Below are 24,899 nucleotides of genomic sequence, written 5' to 3'. Positions count from 1 at the left end.
AATTGCAAGGGGAAAAAACCCTTCTGGTAAAGGTAATGGTGGAAATGAAATTATACAATTTATAGTCACTTTTTTTCCCAGGTGTTTAATTAATTAAAAAATAAAAATCTAAAGCTTCTTTTAAGGTTTGAAATTCATAAGTGTCCCTTTTACTGTTATTTAGTATGAATTCAATTTCTCACTACAGTAAAATTCAAGAAATAATGGCTGCAAGAACCTTTGTTTTCTCATCCTTTGAGCCAAAAGAAAAGGAGACTATTTGTCCTATATACTTATCGTTTGTGGGTGAATTTTGAAGTCTTTTTTGTAAATCATAATCAGTTTACCAGTGCCAGTATATTCTGGAAGGGTAAAGGTTTATGAAGAGGTTTAGTCAAAATTCTGTTTGATATTATTGTTGATTAAGATTCATAGGATTTCTTTCTGTCTATACATAAGGATGTGATTGCACTCAAAGCACTGAAAAACACATATGTATTGTACATGGGGCCTGTACTGAGGGACATACAGGGTAATTTCTAAGTGAAACCATTATTAAAAGTTCCAGTGAGACATTTTGCAATAAATTCTACATACAAGATGATTGTCTACAATATTAACACAAAATTCCCCTCACTCCATCAACAACTGTTTAAACTCTACTGCCAATTTAAGACTAGGCACTTGACAAATGGAATTGACATTGGTAAGAAGGGAGGGAGGGGACAAATTTCCAATGTCATCATACCAAAACGAAATACTGCCCATCACACTTGTATACCAGGATCCTGCCCAACCCAGTGAGGTTGAGTAAAATCCAATCTCACCATGGTTTCATGTAGAGTATTACCAAGGATTGGAATGCTGGGGTGGGGGAATCTAAATTGTAACTACAGATCCCTCGTGTCATGTGAGCTTTTTTGTAATTTCTCAGGTCCATACCATACTTGGTGGATTTTGTAATGATCTCTGTCAAAGGAAATTACTACTAAGGGTTCCATACACCCAAAATGAAATACGAACCCCAATATTTTAATAGCTTTGTCCAAACAGGTAGAAAGTGTCTGTCCACATTACAGATGTGTTTGCACCAAGGCCTCTTGAACTAAAAACAATATTTCAAAAAACTTGCAAGGAAATGGCATTGGGTTGAAAGGAAGGATGGGTGTCAAATCTTTGGATCATAGATTAATTCCCACAAGCCCGATAACTATCATAATATTAATCAGATGAATGTTAAGATCTTGTGGGAATGAGTCAGGCTTAGGAAAGCTCCTTGACTGGTTGTGGGCATCTTGGAGGGTCAACAGTTACAAATGACTGAAACTGAGACATCCATTGGTGAGATTGCAATGAAGGAGCATATGCCTATTTGGATGCAATTATTCCATGCCAGATTTTGCATACTCATTACAACATTGAAAATCTAAGACAATCATAGGAATGAGTTCAATCATTTTCTTATGGTGATGACTGAAGCTATCATATGCACTCTGGTCAAAATGATTTTCAGTGTTCCCAAACTGACAGAGGAGACAAAACACCCCTTATAATTATGATTCTCTATCTCATATTCTCACCTTCTCATATGAGGTCTAATCATTGGAGAAACATTCCACAACAACTGTGCCTTGACTCTTGGTACATTTCTAGTACCTGTTTATTCAGTATTCAGGTTCAAATCTTGCAGACCTTGATTTAAAATTCCTACTTGCCACCAAATGCCAAAGATAGATGTTTCTGCCCCACAATTTAGATACAGGAATGCAATGATTCATAAGAAAATTTAGACTGAACAAAAATCAGTACTGTGGTACTTTCTCCCAAGCATCACGACCATTTTTAGTACCAGTAAGCTGTATTCTACTTGGTAATAACTTTCAATACAAAAGTTATCCTGTACAATATGAATTAATTATTGTTCCTTTGCTACAAAGAAAAAAATTCAACTTCAATCTCTTTACCTTCTTTATGAAATATGCTGTGATGAGAATTTTTTCAAAAATTTAAAAAAAAATCATTCTATAAAAGTTACCATAAAAACATTTTCAGATTTGATTTTAAATCATGTGCCATTGTCCATTGACAAACACACACCTGTTATAGGATATCTTCCCCTGTTTTCTAGAACACCTCTTGGTGCACAAATCCATGGGTCATCTGTTTTATTTTGCCAAGCATTCAACTTGCCATGTAATTCCATGATGACATCCTGATAGGCAGGTTTACCATACAGGTTTGTCAGCTCCTCTGGGTCATTTTTGAGATCATATAGTTCCCACTGAGGTCGATAATAATACTGATCAAGTGTGCGAAACCATCTAGTTGGCTTACCCTCCTCTGTGCGATTCAGAAGATCTTGATAAGTTGGTGAGACAAAAAAGTCTTGATCAATAGGAAATGGCATCTTATAGTTGAGGTTATGTATCAGTTTGAAGGTTGTGTTTCGAATAACTCTCATTGGATAATACATTGTCACTTCATGTAAGTTGTGGCTGGCAAAGACTGTATCCCAACCAGATTGTGGTTCCTCTTTTAATACAGGCAACACTGACTTCCCTGTTAACTGTACTGGATTGGGTCCCAGAAGCTTGTATGTGGGATAATCAAGTCCAAACCAATCCAGGACTGTAGGAACTATATCAAGTAGACTAACCATAGCATCACTCTCCTGGCCCCAGCGTTCAGGGGTGTAAGGTGATGATACAAGGTAGGGCTCTGCCATGCCTGGATCAAACAGGTTTGTTCGACCAGTTGGGAATGGTATGCCATTGTCAGAGCTGTATATGACTAAGGTGTTGTCTTCAAAGCCTGCCTGCCGAAGTTCCTCCAAGATAAGCCCTATGCCCTGATCAAGGCGACTGATTGTTGTGTACTGGTTAGCAATGTCCTGTCTTGCTGCTGGTGTGTCTTGTACAAAATATGGCACAATCACATCCTCAGGGGAGTAGTGTATTGGCTTCCAGTCAGGAATAAGCCCCATGCCTGTTTCACCATTTCCAAACTTCTCACAAAAGCTTCCTGTTCACATTATGAAAATAATCATCCAATTAATAGATATTAGCAAATAAGTATCTACAATGAACACAAAAACACAACATAAGGGTTTTTTCTATGAGATATAGACTGAGATAGAGTAGTCATAGGTAGGGTATGCTGGTATGATTTTGAGCATAATAGTGAGGCAAAAGAATCAAGCATTTATGCCTGTTATCCATGCTTATAAACCCTCTATTGTGATCTATTCATATAAATTATTTCATTTATTTTTATGTTATCAGCAATTATTATAGAGCATGATAGTGATGTTATTTAAGTATCATAGTGACATTTTCTGAGAATAAAGAATTAGCATAAAAGTGTTAGAAAAAAAAAAAGAACATAATACGGACAACCCTAAGCATAGGGTGAGCTCCAAATTAACCTTTTGACCCCTAAGAGTGACCTACATCTAATTTCTCCTTAGAATATCAGCCCCGAATCAGATATTAAGGTCACAAGAATAAAGAAAATTATCACCAACTAAAGAAACTTATATTAACTATATGACCTCATTTTCTGTAAACTTTCTTTTTTTCAAGCAAATCAAGAGGCAGTTGTCCAAATGAGTTCAAATTTCATTTTCATACTGAAGTAATAAACAACTGTCGTGTATTTTCTTTTCTGAGAGGTCAGTGTGCACACTCCACAACTGAAGAGTTAAAAGGTTACATTGAGCCATTAGTTATAATAACTTAGTAGCTATTCATTTAAGCTCACCATATTCAGGATTGGTGTGTCCACATCGATGGGGGTCATGAAAGCCAATGTATAAAAAGAATGGGCGTGAGTCATTCAGAGATCCTTGGAAAAACTTCTGTGTCAGTTCTTTAATGTAGGTGATGTTGCGGCCAACTTGAAGTATAGAGTGATGGTTTTCTGTGTATGCAAATTCAAATGGATACACCTATAGAGAGAGGAAAGAAATAAAGAAACTAATATTTATCAAAAAGAAAAGGCACTATATTTTGCTGTAAGTTTGATTTAACACATATGCAATGTTCACAAAAATGCCTTGAAAGAAAACTGGAGCACTAGCCTTACCAAAGATTTTAGCAATAGAGGAGTTACCAAGGTTACGAAACTTATATTATTACATTATTGCAAATTAAGTCAAGAGGAGTTCCAAGAATTCAAAACAGTTATGCAAACCCAAACACAGTTACATAACTTTCAAGAATTCTTCTGACCTCCTTCATGTTTAATTGAGGCTACATAAACTCTAGATATGTTTTCTACTATTTCTACATAATAATTTAGATATATGAAAGATGAAGTTATTCAGTAAATGATACAAGCTCATTGTGAGAAAAAAGAACTCAGAGAGCTCCCAACTTAAATCAAACCTACAATCTACTGATTGGTATTTCTTTTTCTTCCAGTATACATGTGTGACATTTACTGAATAGCATCATCTTTCACTTTAATCATCAAGAGTAAAATTTACCATCTTCACTTATTTCAGATATCTTTGAAAAGTGCTTGAATCTAACACATCACAACAATGTATAAATACTCTCACCTAAACACACACCTATCAATCAAAGGGAGGCTTTCTAGTACGGTATGAGTTATTTTTTTAGGATGTCTTTTTACCTCCTCAAGCAGGAAAATATACTATATGCCATCTGAAATCCTAGGTTTTCCCTTTTTTTACCAGTAACTTACTGTTTCAGGTCCAACATGCTTCTTTCCAATAATTCCAGTTCTCACATTTGCCTTTTGCAGGAGCAATGGTAAACTTCTGACTGCATCAAATGAATTAAAGTGATGAACATCATGGTGAAGACCATACATACCATTCTGATGCTGAGGAAGACCTTCAACCAAAACATCATCAAAAGTTGTTTGATAGTTCAAATATAAAGCTCACTGAGGTGCCAATGAAATTATGAAGCATCTGTTATCAAAGTTGTTGTAAAGTATATTTTTGTGCATGTAAGTAAGTGAAATCCCATTGTACTAGTAAATTACTCATTACAAATTTTCGTGATTATTCTTAAGCTGTTTACACATAAAGTCCAACACACAGCTCCATCCATTTTCATAAATTCAAGGTAAGCAGGCAGTAGATAACCCTTTCACTCCCTCAATATTTCCTGGGTTCCCTCGAGTCAGTTATTACAAAACATTTGCCACAAATGATTACTTACTTTTAAGTATTAAATGTTAAAATATCAGTGTGTGGTTAATCCATCATAAAGGTCATATTGTTAATCTGTAGCCTTAATGACAGCATCTTTCACATTTTGATTATGGTTTTAAGGTATACTTCAGTGTTACCTTGCATTGTTTTTAAATTTATGTTTTTTGATGCAGTTAGTGTTCCCCCCCCCCCACCCTTCTTTTTGACCCTTGTCCATCTCCTGCTATCGCCACATTATGCTTGAAGGCCATGGCATTTGATTCATTTTCAACAAATGTGAAGCTTATTAGGTTAAATAATATGCAAATTATGTGGAGTGGAAGTATAAATATGTATGTATTATAGATAATTTTCCCATATATATATATTATTACGTGAAATTTTGTAATCTAAAAACAAACAAAACTCATCAGACTTGATCATTAGAAATTTTTAAAATTTACCTGTTAGAATAGCTGACCTGCTTGGAGAGCAGCTACTGACTGAAGTGAAAGCTTTTCTAAAAATTACACTGCGCTTCCCCAAAGCGTTTAAATTTGGAGTTTTGCAGACCGTGTTGTCGTACACCTGCGTTTCGAAGCCTGCATCGTCTCCAATAATTACCAGGACATTCTTTCGTTCATTTGAATTCGCTATCCTGGGAATCCAGGCTAATAACACTAGACAAATAGCTGCGTGAGGTGGGCGTAATAATATTCCAATGTCTGCCATTTTGCAGTGTTGTTTGTCACGAGATGTTGGTTCCAGATTCCTTGCAACTAGTTCGCAAGTAACGCCTTGTGGTTCTGCGTTGCGTGGCGCCCAAAGCGTTCCATGCGGAACGTATTTCCGACGTGAGAGTGAAACCAGCATGGGAAAGATAAAGGTAAAGAATGATGTCTTTTGTTAAGATTTATATTACATTCTGGTTTATGAGCATTGATCAATTCGAAATTTAAAAATCCATCGTACAAAGAGTTCCCGTTAGTTAGCCGTTGTAACATGAACATTTTACACTTTTCAAGATTGTCTTGTTAATAATCAGCCCACACGAACAACTTAGCGCTTCTTTCCATAAATTTGTAAAATTAAAAAAATTATTTAAGGTTGGATGTAGATCAGATGAATTAAGCTCAAAAGTTTTCATTATGCTCAATTAAATTCCAAAGAAATATTAGCTTTTAAGAGCCCCTCAACCTCAATTTCCCCTCCCCCACCCCCCTCAATCCTACATCCAACAGGTAAAACTTGCTAATGATAAAAGGCTTACCAAAGTTCATTAAGAACACAATATTTTATGGGAATAAATTCCTGAAGTGCATGTAAGAAAAGCAGGCTCACTCTTTACAATTACTCAGGCTACAGAATTCATCTTCTGTTGAACTGTCTGTAACATTAGGGAATTTTTGAATAGTGGTATTATGCACAATGCTCTGACTATAGTATTCTGCCCTAAATTATGCCTGTATAATTTATCTGACCCTGTTTGGATGTCTAATGGAGGTGTAATAGAGTATGAAGTCTGATGAATCTAATCTGACCAGTTTAGAAAGGAAATAGGTATTTCTTTATTTTGTAAAACTTTTTTATTTTTTGATCATATAGATTGGAATCATAGGTGGCACTGGCCTGAGTGATCCTGATATTTTAAAAGAAGGAAAAGAAAAACAAGTTTCAACACCATTTGGAGAGGTAAGTCTGTGATGTGTAATGTGTTCCAGTATGATTTATTGAGCAACACAATATGAAGGCTTAGAGTGAGATATTTTTAATGATCAAGTAGGTGGCAAATATTGTTGGAAAATAAAGCTTACTCAATCACACAAAAATCAAGAAGTAAAATTCCACTATAGTGAATGGGGGTCTTTGCATTATGGCTCTCTTGATAAATAATTGTAGAAATGCATCATGTTGTATGATGTAGGTATTTTGAGAAAGTATCTTCCTTACATGGTGCAAAATTGAGAAAGGAATGTGTAATTTATGTCTGGGATAAAAAGCACTGGTAGAACAGAGTTATGAATTACCTAATGTGGCAAATTCAGATGTAGCCTTCTTCTTCCATTTTCAATTTTCTTATAATGAAGACATATTCTTTTGGATCAGCCAAGTCCTCTGGAGAAAATTCAACTTAATAATTTGAGTGAGATTTTTACCTCTTGTTTTGCTCTGCACATAATGCCAGCTTGAAGATGTGTGCTATTCTGCTAGTCTCCAGTTCTTGTAGTTGTCATTTTCCTGACTATACTTGTAGGGTCATATTGTCTCAACAGCTTATTACAGACAGTAAAACCCATCTAAACCAGCCTGATATATCCTTCAATTGTAATTTTTTCTGTCCAGCCCCAAGTTTTGTTTGGTTTATGTTCTTCATAACATCTGCACTTTATTAATCGGCTTTACACTCTAACATCATTATCCGTAATCTCCTTATTGTTCTCTCATATACATTTCCTAAGGTGCTGACAAAGACCTTAATATGTGATTCAGGGGTGATATTGTAAGGAGAAATTAGTTGCTAATCACTCGTAGGGGTCAAAGGGTTTAGTTGGAAAAATCAGAGGACATCACAGCAACTGTAATGTTGTATTTGTTATATTCATCTTGGTTTTATTTTACTTGGACATGATTTAGTTATGTTCAGTGGAGTCTTGTTAATAGGAGCACTTCATGATATGACATTTTATCTATGATGTAATCTCATCAGTGTGAAATCCTGAAAATATCTAGAAACCAGCCTATTATTTTGTCCAAAGTTTCATGGTCCAGTTATAGTGGTTTTAGCAAATAACAGTGTTCTATGTAACAGATCCTGTGGTCTTGATCATTGATATATTATGTTAAAATATTTTAAGCCCTCAGATGCCTTAGTTGTTGGTAAAATATCTGGAGTGGAGTGTGTTTTGTTAGCAAGGTAAGTACATCATTTATTAAAATGAATTGCTATAGCTATGACATTATCACCATTATCCACAGGGACATTCCCATCATTATCATTATTAGTTATTTTAAATACTTAGAATCTGACCACTATGTTATTATGACACACACACAAAAAACACAATTTCATCTTACTTTAATCATAAGGTGCATATTAGGACTTTTGAAAATCATTTATTTTTTGTTACTTTTGTGTTTCATAATTTAGTACACATTAGCAATGTGCAAGTATCCTGTTAGGTTCAATTTTGTCTTGTTCTTCATCTTTCTTTCCAATTCAAAGCCTGACTTCTGTTTTTAAGCTTTAACTTTCTGTAATGGTGTGGGCCTATTGTAATAATCAACCTGTTAAGACTGGTTCCTTATTGATTTGTTTGGCTTGTCTCTCAACTTTGTGTGGCAGGCATGGTAAGAAACACACTGTCATGCCAACAAATATCAACTATCGGGCAAACATTTGGGCTCTGAAGGAGGAGGGCTGCACTCATGTTGTTGTCACTACAGCATGTGGATCTTTAAGAGAGGAATATAAACCTGGAGATCTGGTGTTTCCAGATCAGTTCATTGATCGGACCACTAAAAGAGTTTCTACATTTTATGATGGTAAAGAAGGAAGCCCATCTGGAATCTGTCACATGCCCATGCATGAACCTTATTGTCGTCATGTTAGAGAGGTTTGTGTTATGTTTATCTTTTTTGAGTGATGGAGCTGAATGATGTCTGCCCATGTCACAAATATAACTATGAAACATGTTGCTCTCAAACTGCATTTTTATATTGCATGGACTCAAAACATTCTCATCAAGGATTCTATCTTCTTCACTGTCTTCAAGAGTAAATTTAAAGAGATTAAGAGTCATATTCTTTCCATAACTTTGGGTTCTCAATTGGTGTCAAAGAGAATTTTAGTAAGGATGATTTTCAATATTTTGTAAAGTTTGTGGCCACTTTTTCAGAAAAGAACTGATCCAAATTTTGAATTCCAGAAATAACCAGAATATTTTTAAAAGTAATACTCTAGTACATAATTTCATTCATATGTATTTATCTCAGAGATTTGGTGCAGGTTTTTATTTTAATTAGATGGTGGGTCCATGTCAGTTTTTTTTTCTTGTTATTTCATGGACATATTTTTTTATTTCTTCTGTTGATATACCAATATAATAAGTGATTATCTCTGCCTCTGCAATGCAGTCAAAACAAGTTCTTTTTTGTTTGTTATTTTGTTGGGTTTTTTTTGACATGTCTTGTGACCACTCATAAGTAGAACACCTTACAGTCATACTCATATTTGATTAGTAAATGCTGAAGAGAGAGTTTAATTATTAAAAGTAAATTAGACTTTGAACAGTTTGTATCCTGTTTTATCTTTCCTTTTCCAGTTCAATTAATGTACCTCGAACATGCTTTTCAGATTCTTGGTGAAGTTGCCAAAGAATTGAATGTAAGTCATCACAGCTCAGGAACCAATGTTGTTGTTGAAGGTCCTCGCTTCTCATCTAAAGCTGAAAGCAAAATGTTTCAAATGTGGGGAGGAGACATCATTAATATGACAGCTGTTCCAGAAGTAGTCCTGGCTAATGAAGCTGGTCTTTGCTATGCTGCTATTGCTATGGTTACTGACTATGACTGTTGGAGAGATGATCATGAACCAGTAAGTATTCTGTCCATGTGTAACTAATGCAGGTAATTCTTCTCTGAATTCGATACTAACTCAGAGTGGCTAATGTGCAATCTAGGAGTGTGTGAATAATACATTCTTGGACTGAATAATGCACCCTGGACTCTGGATTAAGACCACCTGGGTCCTTGAATTGGGTTCTTGGACAAGAGGCTTTTCTCTTACAGCCTCACTTCTCCTCCAAAAACTGTCAGGAAAGCTTGTTAAATTGTTTGAGGTTTTTATTGTGGAAAGGGGACAAGTGGCAATCAAACTTACTTCAATAAAGGGGCAATCCTTGAAATATATGCTTTTCAAAATTCATCACTCTGTTTTACTTATTGATATCAATAAGGTGATAACAAAGTAATAATTGGAGGAGTTATTACCCTGTAGTTGGGTTAGTTACCCTGTAATTATTTAATTCCTACCCTGTCATTGCTCCTTGCTTTGAAATGGATAAGCTTTAACTGTTAAAAATTTCAATTTGGCACAGAGAAAGCATTAGAAGTCAGGCTGACAGCCGCAATTTTTCTCTTAGCTAACCTTTGGCTTGTCTTCACTGACAAAGATTGTATACAGGTAACCTTGGTGCAAATCCTGGGGGCTAAACAAATTCTCAGAGTAATTTTTAGGTCACTTGCCCTCATTTCCCCTGAGAAGTAAGATGATCAGGCTACCAGTGAGTGATACTATTGAAAGTTAGTCGGGACATGAGACATTTTTGAGCCCACATAGTCACATGAGTTTCATTGTGGCTCAGTGTTGACAGCGTTAGCCCTTTAACCCCCAGAAGTGGTTAAAATGCAACTGTTCCTTGCAATTCCAATATTTTTTCTTGCAAACAGGTTGTGAGAAGAGATAAGATTATCAGCTAGAGGATGCTGTGTTGATGAAACACTAAAAGTCATGTCTAATTTCCTAGGAACTGTATGGCAGTCAGTAGGGAGAAATACTAGTTGGATCTTGGAACCTAATAGGGTCAAAGGGTGTTGGGCATTGCCATACACATGCTGATGCACTCAACCATATTTCTTTGAAGTCAAATATTATTGAATGTATTAACATTTTCTTGATCATGACTGATGTTTTAGGTAAGTGTGGAATCAGTAATGGCGATCTTTAAATCCAATGTGGAAAATGTCAAAAAGCTTCTGTTAGCAGTAATTCCTCGCATTGCTGCAAAAGAATGGGATGACATCATTGAACAACGACAGGTACTTTAAATCTTACATTCTGCAATTAATATTTTCAATGAGAATGGACTTAAGCTTATTCTTAAAAGGTTTGAGAGGGAAAAGCTTTACCCCACAAGCTCTTGTTTTTCTTATGCCTGGTTCTCTTTTTTTTAGTGCAGGAGAAACACAAAGGCTTAAGGGTAAACCTTAGGTGGCAAGTGATTTGTAGAAAAAACAATTCATACATTTCCAGTACACTCAATTTTACACTGAGACTCCAAATTTAGCTTTCAAAAATTTAAAATTCTAGCTCATACATTTGTTTTTGTGTTTGATTTTGTCTTGAAGGCTGCAACCACAAGCAACACTATGCAACATGGAACCTGATCTTCCCAAAAGGATGTAGCAAAAACAATGTTGGATCTTGAGGATTTTTCAAGTTGACATTGGGAAATAAGGGAAAAAGAAACTCTTTTACATGGGCTTCTTTAAGAAAATATGAAGTAGAAGTGTATGGAATGTTTGGAAAGTATGGCATGTATATTTATGTCTAAGTTTACAACTAGAATAATAAATATGTTGTTTTACTGGTGTTGTCATTCAACCATTGTAAAGTCAGATCTAGAAAGGCTGAAGGACTCATCAGCCACAAGGTTGTTGCATAAAATAACTGATAATGTCAAAGAAAATGTGCAAGATTCCTAACACTAAATGAGATTCTAGTCCTTATTGCTTTCATTTGTGATGAAGAGTCAATCATTTATAGGTAATAATTTATTCCTTTGTTGTTCTTTTTAGGCACACCTAATAACTGGTACATAATAATTTAATTAATATCCACTTTTGGAAATGGTTAAATGTCTTCACTGCCAAATTGAGATAATAAACCAAAAAAGGCTTGAAAACCAACTGGTGCTATTCTGTGAAGCTTTTAACAGGAAAAGGGAGCTTTTCATCATTTATCAGCTGAGTTGGGGGGGGGGGGAGTGAGAGGGTGAGTGTGAGAAAATAAGGGATTGAAACTATTGTGAACTTGGAGGAGGGGTCTTTAAGTAGCTGAAGGGCTAGTTAGGGAAGACCTAAGGAAAAAAAAGAAATGACAACTAAACAAACAAACAAAACAAACAACATATTAAACAATAAAAACATAATCCAAGTATGCTGTAATCAAAATACAATGATGTCTGCCCTTATAATGCTATCTGCTTTTGTAATATTTCACACTAAAGAGAAACAACAATGGAGTGGGTAATCATTGATAACCATGAGTAGCTATGATGTGCAAACAAAGCCCCAAATTGATCATGATTGCCATTAAGAAAAAAATAAAGAAAATGGGACCTTAAGTTGTCAAAGGTGAAACATCAGTATAACTAAAATAAACCTACTTTAAAACAGAAAATACCAATAAAAAAGAAAAAAAAAGTAAATTCACGTGTTACATGCCTGCTCTATCGGGTGGTTGGGACAGAGAGTCAGGTACCTCTTTAGCTACACAGGTTGTGTGATGATAGTCTAGAGAACTGTTTCTTTCATCTTTTGCAAATTATGCATACATTTACATGAAAATGAGAGGAAATGTGAAAGAAGCAAAGCAAAAGAGGTCTCTTGGCCAACAGATAACCAACAGGCCACTGAATCTTCTGGGATATTTGGTGGTAGGTCGTTGGTGTTTTTCCTCCCAAAAATGACGGACAACCCTTTGAACGTAGTCGCCATCGGAAAGGAGAAGAAAATTATAATCAAGAGCCATATCCCAACTCATATAGGGGAAGTTTTTCTGCAAAATGTGTTCAGTACTTGCAGAAAGATTAGGGATTGTAAACTCAAGAGGGACAAGACTAATTGAGTTAACCTTGGCTATGCTTTTGTGAACTACAACACCGAGGCTACAGCTGTGAGAGCAGCAGCATATTGATCACCTTCCTTTAGTTATTTAATTATTCCTTCTTGTCTTGTAATAAGGATTTCTTCATTTATTGCGTCGCAAATATTTCATTAAGAACCAATCCTCTAAAGTTCGACTTCCTAGGGGGTTACAGAAGGAGGGGAGGTGGGAGTGTTGTAGCTTCGAATAGATCTGCGCATTATCACAGAATTTTGACTAGCCCTCTTGCACGCTTTGCATACCTGTTATATCGACCGGTTAGGACCGGGTACAAGCATGTGCGCGGAGAGTCGAATGTATGGTTGAGAACTGTGAATGTTCGAAGATCTACGTTCAGGTACTTGGCATTTCTTCTCTTTAAAATGACGGAAATCCCTACAAACGGAGTCGTCGACGCGAAAGAAAAGAAAAATGTAATCGTGAACTATATCCCACCTCATATAACGGAAGCTTATTTGCAGAACATGTTCATTACTTGTGGAAAGATTATAGGTTGTAAACTCATGAGGGACAAGACTAACGGAGTTAGCCTTGGCTATGCTTTTGTGAACTACAACACTGAGGCTGAAGCGGCGAGAGCCATAGAAATGTTTGACGGACATCAACTTGACAACAAGAAAATAAGAGTAAGTTATGCCCGGCCATCTTCAGAGGAGATTAAAAATGCGAACTTGTACATCAGTGGATTACCTAAAGCTATCGGTGAGAGCGACCTAAAAACGTGGTTTGCTGTTTATGGAACAATCATTTCTTCGAAAATTTTGTTGTTAGAAAGCGGTGAAAGTCGTGGTGTAGGATTTATTCGCTATGACAAAAGGGCAGAAGCCCAGGCAGCCATTGATGCACTGAATGGTGTCACCGTGGCACCTGGCTCTACCCTTGCTGTGAAGTTTGCAAACCCTCCCAAAGGTATTTCTTCAGCCCAGTTACAGTCTGTCTCAATGTTACCTGCGAACGAAGTTTTAAGACCAGAACTGAATCTCGGAGGAGTCGGTCCCATTCATCATGGGACGACAAACAATCGGTTCTCTCCACTAGGAGCCGTTCGTAATTCTTCAAACTATTTCACAAATCAAACGAACAATCAAAATCATCAGAGTCCTGCACATCAAAATTCTAAAAACAATTGTCACTGCATATTCGTATATGGTTTGCCGACTTCAGAGGAGGACATCGCCAATGAATTGTTGCTCTACAAACTTTTTTCCCCACACGGAGCCATTTTTTCGGTGTCTGTCAAGAAGGGCACCGGATATGCCTTTGTCAATATGATAAGGTACGATGAGGCCTTACGAGCAGTTACGAACTTAAATGGATACTTCGTTCAACAACATAATACACATCTTCAAGTGTCTTTTAAAAAATGCAAACCTTGAACTCTTTTACACCATGAGCAATTAATGTGAACGTGAATACGAGCAGAGCATGTATTTGTGTTATTGTTGTAGATATTGGTATCCAGAGTTAAAATATGGAGAGCTAGCTCGGTGATTTGGTGCCTTGAAAGCACAGTCCTCACCAGTGCATAAGCACTATCATGGCCTTTTTTTACAAGTGCCTGAGCACCTGTATGTGCTTCAATTGCCAGATGGGACTGGGCTTTAGCAGTGAAAATCAGCCCACACTAAAACCAACAGGATGCATATGCATACATAAGAGGGCTATTTTCACAATTTTTTATGATCAGCCCTGTCATGCTAGCTGGCAGTTGATGGGCCTCTTAAAACTTATTTTTTTATTGATGAAATATGGCAGCATATATTAAACTTTTAGGGCCAGTAATTTAAACAAAGTTTAGCTGTTGTTTAACAAAACTGCATTTTAAACTATCATGTATAAAGCTGAATCTTTTGTCTGCACATTCATTTTTGTGAACAGTGTTGAGAGGGCTCAAAGTTATAAGTGGAAGGACATTTTTCAAAGAAAACAACCTTCTCATAGAGAATATGCAAGGCCCCCAACTTGTGTAAAACAGTGGTTTGGATTATACCTCATGTAAATAACTGGCCCTTAAGGTTTCTAACTTGGAGTTTATTTGAGGGTTTGTTTATTCAGAAATCATATTTTAAGACAACAGTTATCATCTACCATTTGTAAATACAGATAACCTCTAACTACTCTTATTAACAATCTCACCCGTCAGCTCTATATGAGAGAGCCTTCTCCCCCCTCCCCCCCAGTGTAATTGGTAGTTACAAATCTAATGTCCCACTCAGAATGAACATTCAATGACATGAAACCCTGTTGACCAATAAATTATCCCTTATCATTAAAAAAAGTTACAAATGTTAAAAAATTCAAATTCCTGTATTTTTTAGCACGTTGAGGATATTCCTCATTATGATTGATGAATTTCACGAAGCACAATCTTCTTGATGAGCTAGTGTGAATCAGACTTTAAGGTCACAAGAACAAAGGAAATGATCACTAACTATTTAGAAGCTCTTGATTGCAAAACAAATTCTCCTTGTCAGTGGCACCTCAGGAAATGCATAGGGAACAGTATGGAGAAGACAAATGCTTGGGTGTAAAGTGAACTATTTTTTTGTTCAATATAGTTTCAGTATGTTCCTCCGATAAGTAATTTTGTTGCAGGAGTGGCATTGTTGAATTGTTCCATCATTACCTCAAAACCAGCTCTCACTCGGTCTTCTTGTTCAATGGAGTCATTCAGCAACAGATGCGTATCCAGGAGTCCTGTTGGTGTGCCTGCTTCGATTTCACAAACAGCATCTTTGTCATTATAGTGTTGAGAAAATGATAGATATGATCAATGTGATTTAGTCATTGGCTCTTGATCACATTTCTGTGTCTGTCATTTTTTGCCACATGCAGGATATTGGTGAAGGTATATCTGTCTCTCCTTAGCATCTAAAGGGGTTGGGAGTCTTTTCCATCCACCTTCCATTTGCCTCAACAGCTCTATCCATTTGTGTCTCTTGTTAGAGTGGTTGTGATGTTGTATTGTAACCCAGGAGCCACTATTTTTGTTTTTGGAAGAGAAAGAGGTATTTAAGTCACCAAATGAGATATGTTTGAAGCTTGGGACTATAGTTATATCCTTTATTCTGCTTTGACAATATTAGCAATAAAGAAGAGACAGTTCTGGATGTAGCCATGATTTTGACATGGGTTGTTTTCCAGAATCTTTTTTTGTACCATTTTCTGTGTATCATTATGCTGTCAAAATGGAGAGAAACTTTTACTACTGTCTATGAATTAATACTACATGACCAGTGTCTCATTCTTGCAGTCTGAGTTTCAGGCCAGCTTGTAGCTGATAGCACTACAGCTTCTATGTACAAAAACCTGCCTACCTAAGCAGCAACCAAAACTGATTGTACTCAGACTATTATTTTAAAGTATTACCTTATTGAAGCATTGGATTTTGATAGAGATATGTGCACTTACTGATAATAACAGCTGTGATTCTTACAAACAAAACTTGTTCTAAATTAATGGTTTTCAACCTAAGAATGGCAGTCAGTCATGTACTCTAATCATTCTGGTGTTGGCTATCATCACAATGCACTATAGTTTAAAAATAAGAGTGAGGTGATTTATTGTTGCTCAGAGGAAACTTTCAAAAACACCACTGGAACTTCATTGGTTGGTTTGATGTGGGTTATGAAGTCAAAGAATTGAAATTTCTCCCCAATTTTTCTCATCATCTTTATGTAATTAACTGGTCTTGTACTTAGACCTCCCTCGGCTCAGCTTTGGAAGATAATTGGGAGCTGGGACATAGTTCGTAGGGGATAAATTATTTCATTTTTAACCATCTTTAAAAGCCTGTGCTTGTCACGCTCCTAACAAACGCACGTAGAACAAACCAAAATCAGAAATCTAGTGCATTGGCAAAACAGTGACAACTTGACCTCCCACTCAAGATTGGCATTAAACCTTGCACTGACGGTGTCCATATAATATTTATAATACTTCCTGTTGAGCTGTTCACCTCTAATCGTTGCAAATTCTTATTTTCAAACCAATTTATTTTATTTGTACTTTGAAACGTCAAGTTACCCTAAACTAGCCGCTAAATTGTTAGTTTCGTAAACTGCAATATTGACCAGGGTTCGTCGATCATTTCAATAGTTTGTTTCTTTTGAGCGTATTTCAAGCCATTGACAATCTCTTTGCCAACTACGTGGGGTATTAGGCTCCATCTTTGAATCAGGTTTGCACCTGATTTTGAAGAACATCTCACGTTTAGATCTTGGCTGAACTAGGCCAGAATTCATGATAAATCATTGCTGCGGGAGCAAGGAGATCAATGTTTTCCAGTTTAGCCTCGGAAATATATGTTTCGGAGACAAATTCTACAAACCAGTAAAAGGTAGAAAATAATTTGATTTTGCTTCCGAATGTTTGCTTGTTTAATTATCATTTTAGCAATGTTGATTAGCCTCCATTGCCACTCATTAAAAATGAGATCAATATCAGGGCTCGATAGAAAAATATAAGAATGAAAAAACCAAATGGACACAAAAAGTAAATGAGTTAAAATGACACTAAAATTCCCCACGAGCTTCGGAATAAGACAGATCAGCAATTTCATCCCCAAGAATATAACAATCGTCGTGGTTGAGTTATCTCCTTTACGAGATTTGTCCGGTTTTTTAAAAATTTATTTTAACGAAAGAAAAAAGAATATTTCCCGGCATCTTTTAATCTCAGGACCATGTTTCTTGACCGATTGTGTTAGATCGTCCTGTTAATTTGAGCAGGCGTCATATAAATTGACCCCTCCTTTGTTAGACGGTAAAAAGCATTTGTTGTAATTTTCTACTTTAACGATCAAATGCTTTAAGAAGTGGTACAGTTACTTGCCAACGGCCTTAATTAATGCGTCGACCTGATTAAAAACATTGTTGGCAAAATGTCGGAAGCTCTGTTCTACTGTGACTGGAACAACCGCACCGCGCTTTGAGCTCGTTGACCCTCCTCATTGCTACCCCAAACAGTTTGAAGAAATTCCGGTCATCTAAAAAAAGAGAATAATGTTTGGAAATTTCTGTATCATCTAACGGCGGAGTTTTTCTTGTGTAGTGGCTGATGAGTATATTTTCCCCGATTGACAGTCACCCCAAAGCGAAGGCACATAGCACCTTTAATTAACTTCTATTCTCCTACATGTGAAAACATAAACATACAATCGCTGTAATTGCCAACATGTTTGCCTAAGGAATTAATTTCCTAAAACATTCACAATGTTGCACGTTTGCCGAGGGACTTATCTATTAACCTGACGTAATTACGGCCTTCGGCAAGACAAAGCCCAGTCAACTTAATTCTCTCGTCATTAAGCTCTATTTTGTCATGATGAATTGGTTTAGAAATGTGAAAGAGAACGGTTAATGAGGGCTTCCGAGGCAAACAAAGCCTATTCACAGTTTCATTTACCGGGGAAAGATTATTTTTTGCTGTCGCTGATGAGTGGATTTGCGAAAGCGGAGTCCTATCTTTAAATCTGTTGCCATTAATCTTACTTACCCCATTTATGATTTTCAACCCTTTTTATGATTTTCCACACTAGTTTTGTCCTTATTTCAACGGTTTGTTCCAAATTTTTACATTCAAAGGAGATTCATTTGATAAACACCAAGGTTATTGATTAAAGAGAAAATGGAGTTTAAGCCAATAGGTTTTGGCATAATTACTTCATCAAGGCTCTAAGAGCTGAAAGCCTGGTTAATTATCAGCGAGCTCGCTTGCAATCAAACATTATTGTTATTTGGCTTTCGAGGGAGAACATTTGCTTTGGGCCCTAAAAAAAGGCTATCACTTTTTTGTCCTTTTATCATCGCGGACGCCAGTGTTGGCCACTAGAAGCAGTTTCCGTCACTGTTTTGAAGCTAATTAAGCTGTATTCATTAGGACGGGAAGCTTTCATTCTACTGACAACCGAATTTACCTCCATTGGTGACTTCGAAGAACACTCAATCCGAATAACAACCACAGAAATGATGAGAAAGCGCACTTTTGAAAACTCCGACGTTTCTCGGCTATCTCCCTTGCTTTATCCGCTAGACGATCTACGAAAAACCGAATTACTCATTCTTCAACCAGCTTGCAAACTTCAAGATCTACAGATACAAGACACGATTGAAGAAGTCCTCAGAACGAACTTACAAGGTGTTTGTTACACAGCATGGGATAGCGACGCACGATGTGATGCTTTGAGTCAGATTATTAAGCAAAAACTTCGAACCATTCAACACCAATTTGCCTATTTTAACGTGGTTGTTTTGATTGGTCAGGCAAACGATACCGGGATAGAAAAAGCTTCACATAAGGTATGGAAACCTGAATATGACAGTTTTGCATCTGCGTGGTTCAGAAATGAATCACTGTTTGCAGTTGGAACAGTGTTTGCTACTTATGCCACACGAAACTTTTAGTCTCTCGGAGCCTACATCGAAGACAGAGCTAGGAACTAGAATTTATGATATGTGATCGTTGCTGATTCGGTTCGATGGTTCGAGTTTTTGAGTCGCGCACACTACTGATAGACGGAAACATCTTAATAACCAATAATGTGTATAATAGTGTACAAGTTGAAGTGACTTCCAAAACCCACTGACGTGTTCATTTTTAATGAAAACAGAGAAATTTAGAAATAAATTATCGCTTTTTTTACCTAACTCTGAAGCGTTATTTCTTCAATGCAAAATTTTCTTGTACATGAACACAGTCAAGCATATCAGCATATCATTTCCTTTTGTCGGAAATCTAAAAGTTAACAAGAAAGAAATGTAAATTTATCCCTTAACAAGCAAGAGTCAGTTGACGTCTTCATTCTGGTCGCTTTACGCTCTCTTGTATATAGCAAGTTAAAATATGTCAAGAATTAAATAAAATGAAATAAAAAGAAAACAGAATAAATCTTTCAAGTCATAAAATTCAAGGAAAGTTTTAAAATATGTTGGATAGTTTTTCTTGTTTACAGAGAATTTTTAAAGGAAAATGCAAATTACTGGTGAGTGGGTAAATCACCAGTCAGTGACGTGAACAGAAAGGAGTGTTGATTAAGGAACAGGAAATGAATACGATGAAGCAGGTTCTGTTAATGTACAATAATCGTAAATAAAATACAGTATTTGAAAAGAACCTTCCATTTAGTAAACCACAAAATGTCTCAAGTTTTCTGATTAGTTTAAATTTCTTTTTATCAGGTTGCATATCAGAACCAGATTTAAATTCATTGCCAGATTTTTGAACCGCCCTCTACTGTCCCACTCTCGTAATTTTGTTCGGTTGAATGTCCTGATTGAATGTTAAATCCACAGTTGACCATGGAGTGGAGGGGGGGGGGGGAGTTGTCGCGATAATGGACCTTGATGTAACAAACTTTGCACAGAAAAGATATCTGGAGTTTGATTTTAAGTTCTTTTTTGTCATCACAATACGCTCAGGGACTCGATGTTTGGCGAAAAGTTTATTGAAAATCTCAATGTGTATCAAACAAATACTCACAGCCTGTTTTCCGCTAAAGCATACTTTCGAATAAGCAAGAAGTTTGTGGCTTGCTGACGGAATCCTTAGAGGTCATTACAGACCGATCGACGAAGGAGTTGATCTTTCCTCAGGCCATCTGTCTCAATGATATACTGTTTCCACCGATGTTGTACCAATAGGAAGAGAAAAAGGTGGAGACGAGAAAGGAAATTAGGGTTTCGGAGGCTAAAGGTGTTTTTTTCAGCGTTATAAAGTAACATTTAGATACCACGTGTGCTCTCATCAAATGGCAGGTGTGTTGGAAAAAACACAGTGTTTGCAGTGTCACCTAAACACTCGAGGGCTGGGAGAACTGAGTCCTCTATCGCGTTCGTAGCCTATACAACTTGTCAGGAATTCTTGGCCAAAGTAACTGCAGAATATGCAGTTTTTCGATGAGTTTTTCTACCGGACAGAGGCGAGCGCCAAGCCTCCATTCGCATGAAAAACGCAAAAAAAAAAAATACTCCTTTTCTGCAGGCTGTGGCCCAAAGTCTTACGACATGTTTTAGAGAGGTGTGAAGGAAGGCTCACCAATATCTACTGACGTACAGGCATGAATTGGTTTTTTAAGGATTTATTTTAACTACTGCTTAAGTAGTGTTCATTACTGCGAAGATCACTCACTTAATATAAACTGTCGTGCATTTGTTCTGCGTTTTTGCAGATTAACCAGGGGTAGAAATTGTTCCTCAGTGTTGCACTAGGTAAAAGAGTCATGGAGGTTTGAGAGCACGATGACGTTTTTTTTAGAGATCACCATACACCGATGAATGTAGGTAACTTTATAGGGTATGATAGGAATTATTGTCTTTAGATAGAAATAGTAGAGATGGTAAGTTTTGAGCTCGGTGAAGAATTAAGAAAGATGTTTTTTCCTCTTGTCACGAGCGTGGGACAAAGAAAAAATTCTGAGTCCACATGAGGAATCGAACCTCAGACCTTCCGATGACCTTTGAATGTTGTCTTGTTTTTAAACAGCAACATTTCTGTTTATCTCAGATCCCAATTCAACTGGTGTAGTTCTGCAAAAAACGACCTATTACGCGTTATTCACAAGTGTTCGGTGTCTTTCATGTATGGAACACATCAATCAATTCTAATCTCTATTCTGTTGGTAAATAACACCAGTGCACATAACTTGTTTGTTGTTTTGTGTTTAGCTTTCAGGCTTTTTAAAACATATGCGTCGCACATTCAACTTCTTTTCTATACAGCTCTCTTAGGATCTAATTGAAGCCACTTAAATTCCCAAAGAATCTTTTTCTTAAGAATAGTTTACAGAGTACAAATCCAACAAACAGGTAGTTGATATTCGAACATCAAACTTGGCCCAGAATACACAATGAACTGGTTGATCCACCCTTCATTTCTGTCATGATGGAGAATGTAAAAAAGAACTCTTTGACAACGAAGAATCCTCGGAAAAAGGCCACTTTCTTTTTGACTTCGGACGAAAGAACATTCACGGAACCTAGCAACGAACTGAAGGAAACCAGTGAACAAGATAGAGCTAAGGGTAAATTTGCTTCAGTAGCGCGCACTGTTTTACTGGCAAACCGAGCTTTCCCACAGACACGAAAACCTACTCGAGTCAATTCTGTCTTGGTTCACAATCAGTCAGAAACGCAATCGGTAAAATTTGCAACCACTGCTCCAGCTCCAGCTAATTCTGTTGACGACATCATGTCGGCCTTTTACGGAGAGAGATTATTGAGGGAAAACACATACAAAATGGAACCTGATGACTTGTTCTTGAGTGGAAAGGCTCGTGTTATCATTCACAATGTGTTGGAAGAACATTTAAAAAGTAAGATGTACACTGCTGATGACAGCAAGAGATGGTCAGTGGAGATTAGCGAGGAAATTAAAAGGAAGATAAAAGCCGAGGAGCCTTTGGAGAGATATAAGTTTGTATGTGTGATATGGATTGGTCAGCAGTTAGGCCAAGGTATTCATATCATCAGTAGATGCTTGTGGAATGCCCATTTTGATAACTTTGCCCGAGACACTTTTAGAAATGATCATCTTTTCGCGGAAGCTTCAGTATTCGCTGTTTTTGTGGAATGAATTCATCTTGAACTGGTTCAGTAGCGTTTAACCTTAAATGCCAATTACCTGAAAACTTCATCATTCCTTGTGAATGAGTTTAAAAATGATTGGTGTTTATTTTGGTTTTTTCAGTTAAAAAGCTATCATCAGTGCGCTAAATCGTCTCCTTGTCTTGTCTAAAGATTCAAGTTAATGCCTTCCAATCTATGGCAAACTTTGCTATTTTAGATGCGATTTTAGAAGTTGTGTTTGACTCATTTTGTTTGCCGGGCACAAACTTCTTCAGATCTGTTTCACAAGTACGGGGAATGGTTCCCTGAAATTAGCCAATTAGGGCCTGCGTTATATTAGATTGTTTTATCATGATAAAATGTAGAAATTGAAATGAAATTCAGCGGTAAATTTGTCCCAGAGAGCTAAACGGAACAACCTATCGGGTACTTATTATGTCAGCTACATGAAGTCGATCGAGTTACGATTCGACAACATCATCTTGTGCTAACACGTGGGGTTTAAATTAATTGGAATAATCTACTAAATTCAATCACAAATTCTTAATGATTCTTTTCATTTTTGAGTAGCTTTGCTGTTTTTTTTTAACCCAAAAGGGATGTCTTGAACTAGTGCTTTGGTCGCTTTGTTTGCGTGCTGTTTTAAAACAATTCACCATTTTTCACATACATAATAAATGGAATCCAGCCCTATGATAATTTAAAGGGAGAAAAGAGAGGATGTCAAAGCCAACAATAGAATTGAAACACGATTAAAAAAAATAATGAAATGAAAAAATTTTAAAAAAGTAAATAAATTATTTGAGAGCGAGCCAAAGCTGTGTTTAAGAGTGAAATGACATAAATGGTAGAATTTTAAACTACGTTTACCAAGAAAATACTCATAACTATTTAAATAAAATGTGTAGGAGACTCAAACATGACGCTTTTATTTACTATACATGATATGAAAATCTGTATGCGTGAACTAGCTTTTCAGAGACAATCTATTAACAGCTAACTATGGTGTCAGTGAGTAAACTTGCGCGTTTATTTTGCAAGCCTCTCGTCTGTCCGACGAAGTTGATACTATTCATAAATTTCAATTCGTCAGCCTGCTAAGAACTATTTCTGATCGTGACGGATTAAACCAGCTGATAACAAACTTCTTTTTCTTCGTCCACAACAGGAAAGCTAAAATCTCGAGGAGGTATTTTAAGTCATTGTTTCAATGGCATAATAACTGTTTGTAAGTTATTGTTGTTTGAATATTCGTTATTGTTTCCAAGTATTGTATTCAAATCGACTCGCTTGCAAATTTGCATTCAGAACACGAATTTCGAATCTCGCCCTCTATCGATGCTTTTATAATAAGATACCTGCCAGACTCAGATAGAAAAGTTGTTTTCAGAAGTATGTTTAGACGAGAGCGATGAGGAATAACAATGAAATATTTTTAGTTTGCACCCGGGCGCTTCCAAACTTCAGTATAATAAGTTACGAGTTACTCACAGTACACACCGAAAACCGTAGCAACTGCAAATAGGTCGCCATTCCTAAAGTATCCCTCAGCGACATTGTCAAATTTCTGATCCCAAAGACATCGACTGCCGATTCGCATTCCTTGGTTATGAACCTGTCCCATGTGTACAATACAAATAAACTTGTACCGTGAAAATCCTAGGATCTTGACTCGTTGTTTTATTGTATCAGACAGTTTTTTGGTCATTTCCTTACAAAATACTGCCTCATAGGTTTGGCCGTGAAGATTTTGATCTAACACGTCTTCGATAACTTCTTTGACTTTTGGCTCGGAGAAACGGCTAACCGGTTCTAGTCGGTAACTGTTTTTTGGCGTTTGACTTGGGTGTGTGTAACCATAACGTGACGATACACTGGGAGAACGCGAAGACGGTGGGGATCTGCCACTTGGAACGTTTAGTCTCGTTGTCGGCTCATCACGGCGGAAATTTCTTGGGAAATCCCAGTGAATGACAGCTGTCCTTCCCGCGTTTTCCCTTCGTGTTCTATCAGCTACTAAAAACTGGGCTCGCTTTTTAATTTTTACGGCGAGTTTCCTGGCCCTTATCATTCCTATCATTGATGGCCCTCCCCCAAGTGAGGAGTTTCTTGAATGTGCCGCAACTTCACCACTCATGTCCGCTTCTTTAAACGACAGACGAACATGCAACTTTCGACGTGTTAATAACAACTTCCCGGAGAAAACACTGCTAATAGCCACGTAAACCAAACATGAATGTTTCTGGGAGACGCAACGTTGTTATAGCGATGTCTAGTGATATTAAATTTACATGGGGTTTAATAATGAGACGAGTAGCTTGCGGCGAATCTGTGAACAAAAACTACGTAAATACATGCTAATAGGTCAACAGATGTAATTGCAAATTGTCCACCGATTGCAACCTCGGGATTTTGCTTCTACCGATTAGTTTAGTCTAGACAAAGGGAGCACTGCAAGCTGTTTAAAACTTAGATTAGTTTCCTTTCGTTTTGCGGTGTGTTATGCAAATTCTTTCTCTGTTTTGGA

At 36.8% G+C, this 24,899-nt stretch overlaps 4 protein-coding genes, 1 long non-coding RNA gene and 1 pseudogene across 7 annotated transcripts; 3 read left to right on the top strand and 3 right to left on the bottom strand.

Annotated features, from left to right (window-relative positions):
- Positions 1-1,606: 1,606 nt before the first annotated feature.
- LOC113677127 (N-sulfoglucosamine sulfohydrolase) lies at positions 1,607-5,903 on the bottom strand. Its single transcript, XM_027193884.2, has 4 exons — positions 5,608-5,903; positions 4,687-4,838; positions 3,739-3,925; positions 1,607-3,000 (listed from the first exon to the last, which is right to left on the bottom strand). The coding sequence occupies exons 1-4, from the start codon at positions 5,873-5,875 to the stop codon at positions 2,045-2,047; spliced, it is 1,563 nt and encodes a 520-aa protein (XP_027049685.2). The 5' UTR covers positions 5,876-5,903; the 3' UTR covers positions 1,607-2,044.
- Positions 4,805-12,351, top strand: LOC113677132 (S-methyl-5'-thioadenosine phosphorylase). 2 transcript variants are annotated; one of them, XM_089187863.1, is made up of 8 exons: positions 4,805-4,956; positions 5,883-6,029; positions 6,749-6,835; positions 7,999-8,057; positions 8,487-8,757; positions 9,498-9,737; positions 10,838-10,960; positions 11,270-12,351. In XM_089187863.1, the coding sequence occupies exons 2-8, from the start codon at positions 6,015-6,017 to the stop codon at positions 11,306-11,308; spliced, it is 834 nt and encodes a 277-aa protein (XP_089043989.1). In that variant the 5' UTR covers positions 4,805-4,956; positions 5,883-6,014; the 3' UTR covers positions 11,309-12,351. The 2 variants fall into 2 exon arrangements, with proteins under 2 accessions (XP_089043989.1, XP_027049689.2); XM_027193888.2 differs by lacking the exon at positions 4,805-4,956 and having other exon boundaries at positions 5,865-6,029.
- Positions 12,352-13,080: 729 nt separating this feature from the next.
- On the top strand, positions 13,081-15,105 carry LOC113677129 (ELAV-like protein 1-B). Its single transcript, XM_027193886.2, has one exon. It carries the CDS (start codon positions 13,172-13,174, stop codon positions 14,183-14,185), a length of 1,014 nt encoding a protein of 337 aa, XP_027049687.1. The 5' UTR covers positions 13,081-13,171; the 3' UTR covers positions 14,186-15,105.
- Positions 15,106-15,860: 755 nt separating this feature from the next.
- On the bottom strand, positions 15,861-18,980 carry LOC149037568 (uncharacterized). Its single transcript, XR_016181197.1, has 2 exons — positions 18,727-18,980; positions 15,861-17,796 (listed from the first exon to the last, which is right to left on the bottom strand). It is a non-coding gene; the product is annotated as an uncharacterized LOC149037568 (long non-coding RNA).
- A 2,387-nt stretch (positions 18,981-21,367) lies between these two features.
- Positions 21,368-24,532, top strand: LOC113677138 (dynein light chain Tctex-type 5). The gene has a single exon (XM_089187866.1). The coding sequence runs from the start codon at positions 21,687-21,689 to the stop codon at positions 22,377-22,379; it is 693 nt and encodes a 230-aa protein (XP_089043992.1). The 5' UTR covers positions 21,368-21,686; the 3' UTR covers positions 22,380-24,532.
- LOC113677142 (dynein light chain Tctex-type 5 pseudogene) lies at positions 23,270-24,509 on the bottom strand (annotated as a pseudogene). The gene has a single exon (XR_016181196.1). The product of XR_016181196.1 is annotated as a dynein light chain Tctex-type 5 pseudogene (transcript).
- Positions 24,533-24,899: the final 367 nt, after the last annotated feature.

The sequence above is a fragment of the Pocillopora damicornis genome, chromosome 11 (assembly GCF_964200805.1).
Source record: "Pocillopora damicornis chromosome 11, jaPocDami1.2, whole genome shotgun sequence".
Taxonomy (NCBI): domain Eukaryota; kingdom Metazoa; phylum Cnidaria; class Anthozoa; order Scleractinia; family Pocilloporidae; genus Pocillopora; species Pocillopora damicornis.
The sequence above is the reverse complement of the archived record's forward strand: the minus strand, read 5'-3'. Positions and strand labels throughout refer to the sequence as shown.

What these genes read in the sequence shown, in the direction of transcription:
- LOC113677132 (XM_027193888.2), top strand. Translation starts at nt 5,865, where the DNA reads ATGTCTGCCATTTTGCAGTGTTGTTTGTCACGAGATGTTGGTTCCAGA. An exon ending in TTTCAACACCATTTGGAGAG is followed by an intron (nt 6,836 to 7,998) that starts GTAAGTCTGTGA and finishes AAATATTTTAAG; the next exon opens with CCCTCAGATGCCTTAGTTGT. An exon ending in GAGTGTGTTTTGTTAGCAAG is followed by an intron (nt 8,058 to 8,486) that starts GTAAGTACATCA and finishes TTTGTGTGGCAG; the next exon opens with GCATGGTAAGAAACACACTG.
- LOC113677127 (XM_027193884.2), bottom strand. Translation starts at nt 5,875, where the DNA reads ATGGCAGACATTGGAATATTATTACGCCCACCTCACGCAGCTATTTGT. An exon ending in CAGGTCAGCTATTCTAACAG is followed by an intron (nt 4,839 to 5,607) that starts GTAAATTTTAAA and finishes TTTTGGTTGAAG; the next exon opens with GTCTTCCTCAGCATCAGAAT. An exon ending in ACACACCAATCCTGAATATG is followed by an intron (nt 3,001 to 3,738) that starts GTGAGCTTAAAT and finishes TAATGTGAACAG; the next exon opens with GAAGCTTTTGTGAGAAGTTT.
- LOC113677129 (XM_027193886.2), top strand. Translation starts at nt 13,172, where the DNA reads ATGACGGAAATCCCTACAAACGGAGTCGTCGACGCGAAAGAAAAGAAA.
- LOC113677138 (XM_089187866.1), top strand. Translation starts at nt 21,687, where the DNA reads ATGATGGAGAATGTAAAAAAGAACTCTTTGACAACGAAGAATCCTCGG.